The sequence below is a fragment of the Pungitius pungitius genome, chromosome 11 (assembly GCF_949316345.1).
Source record: "Pungitius pungitius chromosome 11, fPunPun2.1, whole genome shotgun sequence".
In the NCBI taxonomy this organism is placed as follows: Eukaryota; Metazoa; Chordata; class Actinopteri; order Perciformes; family Gasterosteidae; genus Pungitius; species Pungitius pungitius.
Genome location: NC_084910.1, coordinates 17340722 through 17353744, shown reverse-complemented (window position 1 = coordinate 17353744; position 13023 = coordinate 17340722). Strand labels below are relative to the sequence as shown.

Here is a 13023-nt window from a genome sequence, read left to right as displayed (position 1 = left end):
CACAGTCTTGAAAACAGAGATCCACACATGCCACACTCCCACTCCAAGTTATGGCTGTTCAATAATGCACATCGTTAAGGTTTCCACAGTGGAGCTGAGCCGCTCCTCGGGGGAAACGTTTGGGTAAATAACCGTTCTTTGCTTTTCTTTTCTTCACCACTGTCCTCAAAAAAAAAAAAGTAAACAAAAAATGCATTAACAACAACTCCATGACGAAACAGATCCGATATTACACAACAATATAAACCACTACTGCATGTGCTTTAGTCAACAAACGAGAGAGAGAGAGAGAGAGAGAGAGAGACTATATAGCAAAGACACAAACACGAACGTTCCCTCCACTCGGTGTCTCCACAACGGGAGCGAGACAACCAATGAACGGGAGGGGGAGGGGAGGGGGGGGGGGGGGGTGACCACGAGATCGACCTCTCCACCCTCACCCCCAGGTGTAAAAGCACTCCCGCGTACATATTTGTGCTTGAAGGTCACAGTGTCTCATTGTGTTTGGTGTCCCCCTGGGAGTGTGCATTGAGCGACCCCCCCCCCCCCCCCCCCGACCCCATGCCCCGCCTCTCTATTTGTACAGCAGCGGGATCTGGCTGTTGTGACAGTGGTTGCGGCTCATCTTGCTGTCGGCCGGGTAGAGGCTGGAGGAGTTGGAGAAGGAGGGCGGCAGGGGGTGATTGTCCGCGGTGGGGTTGGGGTAGCCCGGCGGGGGCAGCAGAGACTTGGGATCCGGCTGGATGGAGGGCGGCGGGGCGCCGTGGTTCTGGTTCTGGCCCGAGGACGGCTGGCGGCGGTTGCGCAGGGCCTGGCGCTCGGCCAGCTGGCTGCGGAGCGCCGATACCCTCTCCTCTTTCTGAAAGCACGAGGAGAGGAGGGGGAGAGAGGGAGAGAGAGAGAGAGAGAGAGAGGTGGTTGTAGAGGTCACACGTAGCCCCCCCCCCCTCTCCCCCCCTCACTCAGTTAGCGTTCGTAGCACTAATGGATCGCTATTAATTACTGCAGCTAAAATAGCAAACTCTTTACCAATTCAAGGCTTAAAATGCGAGGATCTATGACTCCACAATCTATTGAGGCTAAGTGACCTCACACGCTAAAACATTTCCAATCCGTTTCACTTCCATATGATGAAGTCACGGAGCAGCTCCTCCATGACGTTATTGAATTAAAAAAGGGGGAAGCTTTCGCGACACGTCTGTCTGAAGCAAATCAAAGGAAAACCTCCAAAATATAAAAAGCAATACATAAAGTAATGATTGCACAGGTCCGTGTGTGCATGTCTCTACTTGTAAGTCACAACACTGTGTGTTATTTTCTGCAATATCTGTACCATCAAACATACACACTTATGATAAATGCACATGAATTTCATTCGAGATTGCAGTAGAGGTGCAACACGTAACCCATAATTAGACTCCTTTAGCATCTTCATAGCATTCACAGAGCCAATTGATTGCAATGACTTGATGTCTATAATTATACGTCTGGCCTCTGGACACGGCGGGTTAAACGGCGACACAATGTGAACGCGATGTTCTCACCTCCTGGATGATCTTCTGCAGCTCCCTGTTCTCCCTCTCCAGCTGCCGGGACTTCTCCTCGTCGTTGTTGTTGGTGGACGAGCCGGTCTTCAGGGTGTCCTGCTGCTCCGACTGCCACTCGCCGCGCGTGATGAGGCGCCGCATCTAGGGGGGGGGGGGCACAGGGAGGGGCACAGGGAGTCAGTGAGGGACGCGCAGCCCTCAGGAGGACATTTCGCTTCTTACGCTTTGACACTCTTAGACGCTTATTTTGGCAAAAAGCGTCAGGGGCTCCGCGCTCGCTGCTGTGCTCGAGAAAAAGAAGAAGAAGAAGAAAAAACAGCCCGACGACCAAACAGTGGGGAGGATGCTGTCGGGTCTGTTTTTTTTTTCTTGGATTTTGGTTTTCATGTAGTTTGAACATCTGTAGGTGGCACTCTTTCTCCCCTCTGCGTGCACATTCTGCAGCGGCGCTCCTTCTATTTATTCCAAACAAATCCCTGCAGCCGCTGCCAGACACTTATCGTGTCTCACTCTGTTTGGTGCCAGAAGATTTTCTTTCCCCAACAGCAAATGTTTTAAGCAGCTACACATCTCGACGCCGCTTTTGTTGAAATTAAAACAGATTAAAAAGGTTCGATCCTTTAAAGAAGCCCGACACCGATGTCGCGCCGCACTCCAGAATCACACAAGTAACATCGGAGCTAAAGTTGCGCTTCGACCTTTGACTTTACTGCGAAAAAACAAGCGCGCTTTTTTAAGAGGTCGTCGAGTGACGAGTTCGGGGGGGGCACCTTGGGTACGAAGAGCACCACCAGGGTGATGTAGGCCGAGAAGACGGCCGCCAGGGCGGCAAAGGCGAAGGAGGCGTCCTGCTGCGACGACAGGATCATGGTCACCGGAGCCGTGATCAGACACAGCACCTGCAGGAGGAAAAAAAAATGAAAAACGGGTTTTTAAGAGGCGAGAAGACGAAGGGCGACGGGGAGAAGCAAGAGGCGAGCGAGGTGGAGAATGAGAAGGGAGGAAAATCACATCCATAAAAGCATTAGGCATCTGTTTATCATTCCGCTGAGGGCTCCCATGTGAAAACAGCATTAAAAAGTCATGACTGAAGTGGCAACAGCGCGCTGACAATCACCACATTGTCATCTCATCAGGGCCTGGAGCTCACGGCTCAGCGGAGACAAAGGGGGTCTCTTCACAGACACCATTAACTATTGACACCGTCATAAAAACTGAAATATGTATATCAGAACATGAAATAATAACAGGGCTCGCATTACGGAACCGCGCGATGAAATGAGCGCGCGGGCCGCATTGAATGCCGTCACACACGACCATGAATGATAGATCAATGATAAATCCTCTCCCTTGACAGAGGACACGGGGTCAACGCATTCAATAACTAACAAAGTCAGAGCTGACCAATGTCCATGGAAAGTGTAAATAAAAAGGAAATGTTTCTGCCGTTCGATCGAAGCAGAAACAGCCGGTTAAAGTGACAGAAAACACTTTTCTCCGACACGTGACATCAATTAGAAACTTTCACCGTGTCACGAGTGTCGGGGAACGGCCGCGGGTGTTTGCCTGAAGTGAACATAATGGCAGCCATTCCGGTGCAGAGAGCCTCCAGCTCAAAACGATTCACCTGCTGTGACGAAGAAAATGTTTATGACAGACGGCTGGATTTGACCACTGGACTTGAAGCGGCTAAATGTGTCCAATATACATTTAGCAATGAATTCTCCTGATCCCTGACATAAATAATATATTATATTGTATCTTACAGTATATATGTATACAAAAACACATATACATGTATATGTGTTTTGCAATGGGTTGCAGGAGATTGCAGCACAGTGACGACGGCTTTGGCATCTTATTGATTTTATTTAGCGTTTACTCCACTACGGAGTCCCATTGGGCACACATTTTCATTTTTATAAAAGGAGACCTGGGATATGATTGTTTGTTTCACCACGGGCCACATAAGCAATCAAAATGCATGATTCACGGCAGACAGCAGCCGGTGCTGCCGGCGTCATCACTTGGACGGACACGCGTCCGGGGATCTGCTTTTCAAAGAATCAAAATCTCATGGTGAACTTGTGGAAAAGCTTCGAACACTTAATTTATTCACAAGCCTGTTTCTGGGTCTCATGTTGCTCCCACCGATCATCATACCAACCGTGTACTTTTCTCCATTTCGTACCAGATCATAAATCCGTCACGGCACATCCCAAAGGTCCTTTTGAAAGGAATGATTATTCAGCTGTGCCCACAGTGGACTTTTTGTTGTACGATTTCTGAAGATACAAAAAAGGGAATCCAGAAACCTTGATATTGCAGCTAAAAAAAAAATAACACTTAATTATAGCTGCATAGGAAGCATTTCAGTTTAACGTCTCCCCCGTCACTTTCAGCCAGTTATACTCAAACAAGGAAAGTGCACAGCCGGCCTCGGGGGTGCATTAAGTTATCTATGAATCTCCGTTAACTTTTACAAACAACCCACCCGGAGCCGCAAAGAGCCGCCCGCCGAGGACCGAGCGGCGACGCTGCTGCTGCTGCAGCCCAAATGTCTCGGCACGCAGCGGTCGGGTGGCCGTTTCGCTGCGAAATGAGCCGCAAAGTGGCTTCTAAAAGCTGAGCACCAGTCAAAGAAATGTCAAGGAGACCCCGGCATAGATTACCCCCACCCCCAAAGATATACTACAGCCATTATGTACTGCGAGGCAATATAAATCCTATTTATTGCCACTTTAAAGGCATTCAGCATGCTATGCTGTTAGCAAACAGCAGCACCCAGGAACAGGAATTGAGGCGTGATGGTGCCATTTCTTCTTCTTCTTTTTTTTTTTTTACTCACAGCGACGTTGTAAATAGCCATCCCCACGGCCCGGTGGTCGTTGATCTTTTCGGTGGAGACAGACTTTGTCTCGTAAGCCAGAAATATTCCCAGCAGCAGCAGCAGACCCTTGTAGCCATAAACCACCCCTACAGAAAGAGAGGGGGGGTGTTGGGGGGGGGGGCAGGGACAGGTGGTGATAGAGTACGACGTGAGTAAGGCGGTCATTTAGAGAAGGGAGAACCTAATACACAGTATTGTGTGGAAAAATGGAGGACAAAAGAACAAAAGAAAGCTGAATAATGGGTCCCTGAAAATATATGTAATTTATATAAATTACTTTTCTTTGCTTTGCTAAACATTTGACCCCATTCTTCCCAGTATTTTTAACCCAGTTACTTGCGTTGGATCAAACGAGTTACGGTATAATCTTAACCGAGGGTGAGCATAATAATCTTAGCTACCCCAATCTTCACACCTGTTGGGCTCTTGTAAGAAGAAGGCATCAAAGAAGACCGAAAACTCGCAATGCAATTGAAAATAAAGTGCCACACGGTTTAATGTTCTAAAAGGCAGTTAGAATGACCGGGGGAAAAAATAAGATATAAGCGAAGGAGAGAAAGAAAGAAGCAGAGGAGAAAAGAGCCTCTGTGACCGAGTGAGTTCGACACTTCTTCAGCCTGTCCATTGTGCATTTATACCGCTTGATATTAAAGCGCCATCTTTTCTCCTCTGAGGGAGGAAATGCTATGGGGCAATGGCCCAGTTTGTGACCCACATTATTTGAATTTCACCACCATTATACTTTCATTCGAGCTGCAACGCTAAGAGACACAGACAGACAGGGAGAGAGAGGAATCAAACGTAGGAGGTGGGGGGGGGGGGAAGAGAGGCTATGATACCAGGCCTGTTTAATTCAGAGTGAATGGTGGTGACGTGTGTGTGTGTGTGTGTGTGTGTGTGTGTGTGTGTGTGTGTGTGTGTGTGTGCGTGCGTGCGCGCATATGTGTCTGCATATGCCCAATGTGAGTGACAAAGATTATTCAAAACCAGAGCAGGGCAAAGAGTGATAAAGCGACAGATTGAGAAACGAGAGGGTAAAAAAAAAAGAGACAGAGAGAGAGAGAGGACGGATACCGAGCCACGTGTTCATCTTCTCGGAGCTGCAGTGCTCCAGCAACGGCTGAATCAGGACATCCAGATCTTCTTTAGGGGCCTCCTTAGTGAACTTCTACTCGCGCGGGAGACAGAGGAGGGGAAAAAACGGAAGGGTGAAGAAGAGGTAGGAGGGAAGAGGAAGACAATTAGAAACGATGAGAAAGCAGCACAAGCCCCGGTGTCCCCACGCGTTTGATCCCTTACGTCGGGTATAGATCACTCAATTCAAATTGGCATCAAACAAAACCCCCCAAAATGATGATGCAAACTTGTGTAGACTATACATAAATGTGTGCTTTACACAGGTTTAACTCCGGTTTGGTCTCCACCAGCAGAGGAATATGTCTTAGTTTGTAGTTGCCAAATTTTCAACTTTCAAAATAACCTTTTCAGTCTACCCTTTGGGGCTTGGCGGGGAGTCTACAGTTGATCTTTAGGAGCTTTTAAAAAAATGATTTATTCTTCTTTTAAATGCAAATTGTTGCATTTAGACTGAAAGCTCCAAAACCGCTCCATAGAAACTGAACTTTGCATCTTCAACGTTTCTTTTATGTCTTTATGTATGTCACAGATACTTGTACTATTTTATTTTGATCAAAATTAAGCTCAAATGGAGTTGATTTCGACCAGCGGATGTTGGTACAGATGTTTTATTTAATAGGAACCAACGTTTTCTGTCCCAACGGCGACGACATGCAGGTCGATGAGAGCAGCTCGAAATGAACTAGACGGAGAACGTGCTGTGAAACCAAAACAATGAGCTTTCAAAGAGACTAAAATGCATCACGGAGCCATTCGACAGTCGTATGTGCTGAACGTAATAAAGCCGGTTCAATGAAGTCAAACGTTTTGACAATAAATGTTTCATGAGGCAGGAACTGTACCATGTTTGTTTGGCTGCTCTATGAATGCTGATTTCTGTTTACAATAAATGCCACAAGGTACTTTTAACAGCGCTGAAAGCGTTTACACTGTCAAACAAACAAATATATTAAATTATTCCGGTCACTAAACGTCTCTGCTGTGGTGCCGCTGTTCGGCTGCGCTATTTGACCTCCATTCTTATTCTACATTGTGCTCTTTGAGTGTAACATACATCAAAATGAAAGGAACATTTTTTATTTATTTTTTTCTGATTTAACAATCGCGGCGTCTCATTGCCGCGTTACCGACCCGCGACGGCGGCGGCGGCGACGCGGTCCGCGCACACGGGGGCGATGACACGCGAATGATGTCATCCGTCTTACCTCCACCGTGATGTGCAGAGGATCCACGATCTGCCAGATCATGAGTGACAGGAAGTCGATGGCCAGCAGCACCCCAACTGTTGCGTAGAGTTTCCACGGCTCCAAGTGTTGCTGCGAAAGACAACGCACACACACACACACACACGCACAACAGTCATCACTATCCAAGGGCATCACCAGCCCGTCCTCTAACAAAGACAAACAACCAGGACAAATAACTCGACAGGCGTCCTTGTGATTTCTGGATGACTGGGCGCGAATTGCCTTTCTGGATGTGTGTCTCTGTGTGTGTGAACAAGCGTCAGTGTCCAAGTATATTTTAGGAGCAGGAGGAGAGTGTGTGTGCGTGCGTGTGTGTGTGTGCGTGGCGACGCAGCAGCAGCAGCATTATTTGGGCTGCCACCTGAAATTGTCATTTATACACAGTGAGATCACACTGCTTTCTGTGTGGACAGTTTCCTTGGCCAGCTGATTTAAACTCTATCATTCTTAACTTAACCCATAATGGAAGCAATGCAGCCGTAACCGAAAAACAAGTCCCCGAAATGAGCTGTCCCACTGTGCTCCCTCCCCTCTCTAACTCCAACTTGCTAACGGCCGTTCAAGCGTGCAATGACTGAAACTGAGAAAATAAAATAAAGACGAAAACACATTACACAGTCCTGGGCGCCTCTTCACTTGAGTTGCATGAAAAATGATTTGAAAAGCGCTCATTCTCCCCTCAATTCCTGAAAGTTTCTTTAAATACTAATGCAGAGCTCTCTGGAAAATTGCCCTTCTGTGGACGTGAAGAGAGTTGAAAGTCACCCTGATTCGTTGTGCTTTGGCTCAAATAATAAACCCTCCCGAAGGTTGGATTTCTGCATGGAACTTTAATACTCATCCATATTCATAAATATTCCAGAAATGGCTTAATCTTATATTCTCCTGATTAGGTCTTAGAAATTCCCACAAGACATCACCAACTTGCAGTATCTTGCCGGCACCAGGACGCACTATCTTCAAGAGGAGGCTCTCACACACACACACACACACACACACACACACACACACACATGCACAAATGTTGCATGTGTGTAGACGCATGTGCTTTTGCGGTGTGCGTTACACACACACGTGTGAAGCATGTGTCCAACACACTGATCCCTGCTCTCTGGCTACAACCTTTGCGGCAGTGAATGACGTCGAGCTGGTGTCTTAGAAGCTTATTTCACAAGGAAGCCTGCGAAGTTTAGAACTTTTTTTTTTTTTTTTTATCAGCCGGAGCCACACACGCCGGGCGGCCCGGGCCTCCGCCCCCCCCAGCCGCTCCCTTCTCTCCCGAGACCGCTGAGAGGCTTATGGCTGGCTCCCTCCCTCCTCACTCTCCCTCCATACCTTCTTCTTCTCCTTCTTTTCGTCCTTCTTTGTGAAGAGGGTGTGGACCCACCAGATCTTGGTGAACATGCTTCCGTACGCCAGGCTGAAGCCGAGGCCGAGGAGCCACAGGCGGAACTGGAAGTGGGGAGAGGAGAGTTTTTAATCAGTGCTTTATGCATCATTGAGTCAAGGGTGTATGTCTAGTAAGTGGCACAATTTAACTATAAATATGTATATATTCATATACACAATTTAATTTAAATAGTTTAAGATTAATTTTTACATTAAAAGTAAATCAATCTAGCAATTATGAAACGAATTATCGTTGGTTATATAATTTTCCATAACATTAGTCAAATATGCAAACACATGTTTATGCAGTATTCCTCCTTTACGTTTTGTTTCCTTGATGATTCACGATAAAGCTGCATGATCTCTGTACTGTGCCAAGCTCACTCTGAATAAAAATATAGATCACATGATAAGATAAAAAAGGATGTACAGGAGGTGGGAGTGCGTGTATAGGTAGATAGGTAGGTAGGTAGACAGTTGGGTAGATCGATAGGTAGGTAGGTAAATAGATTAGTAGGTAAATAGATTAGTAGGTAGATCGATAGGTAGGTAGGGAGGTAAATAGGTAGGTAGATTGATAGGTAGGTGGGGAGGTAAATAGGTAGGTAGATTGATAGGTAGGTGGGGAGGTAGATGGATGGATTTGTAGGTAGATCTACAATATAATATTAATGTGTTTAATGAAATGAAGAGGAGCAGAAAGATACATAAAACCTATCCAGAGGAGAAGGTCAGGGGCAGAGTGCGATAGAGGCATGACCATGAGAGGGAATAGCTGGACAGGGACAAAGAGAAGAGACACGACAGAAATGGAAATCTCCCTCTCGCCTGGCGACAGAAAGACTCGACGCGGTGACAGAGGAAGGAGTCCCACTCCTCATTAGTGATCCCGTCGTCTGTGCTATTCTGGCACCCGTCAAACCATGTCTGTGCCACGGAATACCAAAACCAGTCTCAGAGGAAGTAAATGTGGCATCGTATGTGATATCAACAATTAAAAGAAGGCTGGTGTCTTTTGAAGATTTAAATCAGTAACATCGCAGGTTTTATCAAGTAGATATTCCACCGACACGAGAGACGAACCAGATCGGCTTTCCTGCTCCTCTCGTTTGGCTTATTAATCAGCTTGTTGAGCGAGCAGCCTAACAAACATTTACCGGTGAAAAGTGCTGTGCCAACATTAGTTTTCTAATAAGCTGTTTAGCGGCAGCTCATTAAAAAACATGCAAATACCCCTTTAATCTGTTTAAATACAGAGACACTTATAACCTGCTATCAACAATACAAATAAAACCTATTATTAATTCGTTTTGTTTAACGTAAGTGCCTGAAAACATAACGGATCTAAATCCCATTTCTTGTACTCCGCCTCTGAGCTAAAATGACGTGTTTCAGCGTCACACGGATGAAATCCAAACGGTCTGCTGCTCACCTGGCAGACGACGGGGAACTGAGACCTGTGGACGTGGTGGCCGTCGATCCCCAGCGGGAACACGGCGGCCAGCGCCATCATGCAGCCCACGGCCGTCATGTTGTTCAGGTAGGGCTGAGAGTTCTGGATGTAGCTGAGGAATCACACACGAGAACCAAAATGAACACACACACACACACACACCGAGAGGAAAACACTGGCGATTGCGATTCCCGCTTTGGTGAATCTGCAGGTAATTAGGCCTAAAAAAGGTCAAAATTCCCTGGGGAGCTCCTTTCCCTGTGTGATTGTCGGCCAGTAGCCTGATTAGCATCGAGAGCTACGCGATTATAGGCCAAAGGAACAGTTTGTCCCATCAGAGGTTTACGCGAATAAAAAGGAAATTGTTGAAATTTGTAAAAAAAACATTTAAAAACAACCTGAACTGGAAGTGACAATTTGACTGGATTTTTCATGAAGCGGTTAATGGTAACCATACTCCCACAATGCAATGCACAAAGGGAAATGGGTTATCTGCACACACCTGGGGAAAATGAATTTTGAAAACAACTGTGGTGGTGAAACAGCTCCAGAATTCTTCCTCACATTTTGCTTCAACACGTCAGTCTAATGGGTGTTCAACGTTTCACTCAGAAACCTTTTGGTGGCGACAGAAAACAAACAAACGGCTTGTAGATCATCCAAGAGATCTAAAAGCATTGCCCAGGAGAAAAACTTACGTACTTCTGCATTTGTGTGAAGCGGGTAGTTTTAAAAAGGACATAACCAGTGACTTTTCGAAAGGCCGCACGGATTCATTTATTGTGTCTTAAGCTCCTGATCCAAATGTCTCTGCCGGCATCTTTGACAGCAGATGATTTTTTTTAAACGCGGCCGTGGTAATCATGTACGCTTTGCTCCGTGTGGAGGTTCAGACAGGAGCTTAAAAAGGAGAACGAAGCATTGAGTTGTTTCCCATTAAAGTGAGAATACGTCCTGTGACGAGAAGTGTTCGAATTCAAGATGTTGGCAAATGAACTCGTTCGGGTACAATGTTTCTGGTCAGTGTTTCACGTATGAGGTTTTTTGCATTCGCTTTACTGCTGTGTATGTTACATTTTACTGCTCCAGATGTTACCGTCCAGCTATTTAAACTACCCCGAGGTCGCGCTGCGTTATCTATCGTACGCCCCCCCCACACACACACAGGCCCCAATCCAGCCCTTCATACCTTCTGAGGAAAACACCTCTAATGCAGTTTCGGAGCATGAATACGTGATGCTCAGTGTGACTTTCTGCTGCGGAGTGCTGCTCCCTTCTGTTTTTATCTTTATGTTATGTTCAGCACAGCTTGCTTTAAATCAAGGCAACTATCAGAAGGAAAAAAAAAAAAAAACATGTCTCTTTCATGTGCACGCCTCACTGAATTATTGAGGAAGAGTTTGGATAAAAATAAGTTCTTGTGTGGTTTTAAGGGACCGAAATCGGGTGTTTGCTGTTGATCTTTTAGATCACAGGAAGATATTCTGTGCTACAACTTGACTACGGCTTCACACATCAGAAGATCACGTCCCCAAGCAGACGTAACGACAGTCATTCAATCTCCCAAATAAGTGATTTATTTTCTCATACTTTTAGGAAGTGGAAACAGGTCTTTAATACAGCGGCGACATTGTACCACTTGTGATCAATACGTTGTTTACCATGAACATTGTATTGAATTTAGTCGGGGGGACGTCACCCACTGGTGATCGACACCTGTGATTAAGACAATATACAATAATATACCATATAGAATACAATAATAGACAATATACTTGTGTTTACATTGTTTTCTTCACTCCAGAGGAGTCGCCCCCTGCTGGCCATTAGAAAGAAGGACAGTTTAAGGCACAAATCGGCTTCACTTTTCAGAAGCGGACGTTTGCTAAATCACACATAAGAGACATGTAATTTACTTGTCATTTGGCTGATGCTTTTATGCAAAGTGGCTTACAGTGAGTGCATTTCAACCATAGCAATCATCATCAGGTTTGTGTGTTTATACCTTGTGAATGTTAGTCAACTATTCACTCTTTGCTCTCCACCAACTCTTGATGAAAATATCATCAATATCAATGTCATTTCAGCTGCTAAATGCTCCACATCGTCCATCATCTGGGTGTTCAATGTGCCTCGGAGCAGTTAGTGCACGCTCGTGTTTTTAGAAAATGAAGGTGTGTGGGTAATCACTATAATAAAAACATTACATCTGCGGACCGGGCAGCCCCATAATGAGCCGCAGCTATTATAAAAGCCCTCCGAAGCAGACGGGAGCGACAGATTCAGATGGGAATTCTCTGTAGGATCGTCACCGAGAGCGACCCCTTCCCCCTTTAAAACCTTGCAATTCTAAAAAAAGGGTAACAACACTTTTTCACCGCAGGGTTAAAACGCTGCGCCTGCAGCACAGTGGCAGCCGCCAACGGGGCAGCAAGACACCCCCCCCCCCCCCCCCTCTCCCCCCCCCACCCGAGAGACCGCGGGTCCTGGGAAGCGATATTCCACGAACCTGAAGATACACTAATTTAAAAAAGATTTTAAAAGGATTGCTTCTTTGAGAGTGCGATCATTGATATTTTCTTTGCATTTAAAAGCAGTTTTGTATTTTTTGTCTCCTAACAGTCGGGTGGCAAAACTCATTTTGTCAGCGAAGCTCAGCGAATTAACATGATTCGATGTGACTCGTAGTGGGTCCGGCCGCCGAGATCAGCCTTCGGTGAAACTGTGTTTGAAATATAATCGGAGCTGGAAGAAGGCCCGACTGTTACCGCAGCCAGCCAAAGATCCCCGAAGGAAGAAACCTCACTAGCTTTAAGAAAACTCCCGATAAGCTGCTGGATTTAAGAGGACTTTAAAAATCACTTCGACCCGGGTCAAACATAAATACACCACGTTAAAAAGACACCGGAGACGTGCTGCAGCGGGTTCACACACACACACATGTATTAGGCTTATAAAATCCACCATCAAAAGGCGTTTCTTTAAAGAAGGCTATTTGCATTTGGACTGCGGCGGCGCTTAAACTGGGACAACACCACCAGCTGCTAGATTGAGCAAAGCCGCCCCCCCCCCCACAACAACTTCGTCATCGTCCTTACACTGGAGAAGCAGCGGTGCCGTTTCTTTCCCCAACAGAGGGAAGGATCTCTGGTGAATTATTTTTCTCACGTGGAGTGCGAGCCGCACAGAGTGGCGGGTGTTGTTACAGGAGGTCGTTTCCATCCACTTTATCTCATGCAGGTGACCTTCATCTAACAAAACGGTGTCTTTAACCTCTGAGACCCGCATTACTTTCATCGTTTTTAAAAAAACGGGGGCCTTTTTTTTTTTTTTTTTACTTTATTTATTGTCACGATTATC

The 13023-nt window shown here is 46.1% G+C and overlaps 1 protein-coding gene across 3 annotated transcripts in view; it reads right to left on the bottom strand.

The window, feature by feature from the left end:
• Nucleotides 1-546: 546 nt before the first annotated feature.
• The window catches only part of LOC119198035 (gamma-aminobutyric acid type B receptor subunit 1-like), a 46495-nt gene continuing 34018 nt past the window's right edge, over nucleotides 547-13023 (bottom strand). For all 3 annotated transcript variants that reach the window (XM_037454854.2, XM_037454856.2, XM_037454855.2), the window contains 8 exons: nucleotides 9643-9775; nucleotides 8157-8273; nucleotides 6780-6890; nucleotides 5512-5605; nucleotides 4396-4523; nucleotides 2318-2446; nucleotides 1545-1688; nucleotides 547-859 (listed from right to left, as the gene is read on the bottom strand). In XM_037454854.2, coding sequence (XP_037310751.2) covers nucleotides 575-859; nucleotides 1545-1688; nucleotides 2318-2446; nucleotides 4396-4523; nucleotides 5512-5605; nucleotides 6780-6890; nucleotides 8157-8273; nucleotides 9643-9775 — 1141 coding nt within the window. In that variant the 3' untranslated portion in view covers nucleotides 547-574. The remainder of the gene's footprint in view (nucleotides 860-1544; nucleotides 1689-2317; nucleotides 2447-4395; nucleotides 4524-5511; nucleotides 5606-6779; nucleotides 6891-8156; nucleotides 8274-9642; nucleotides 9776-13023) is intronic.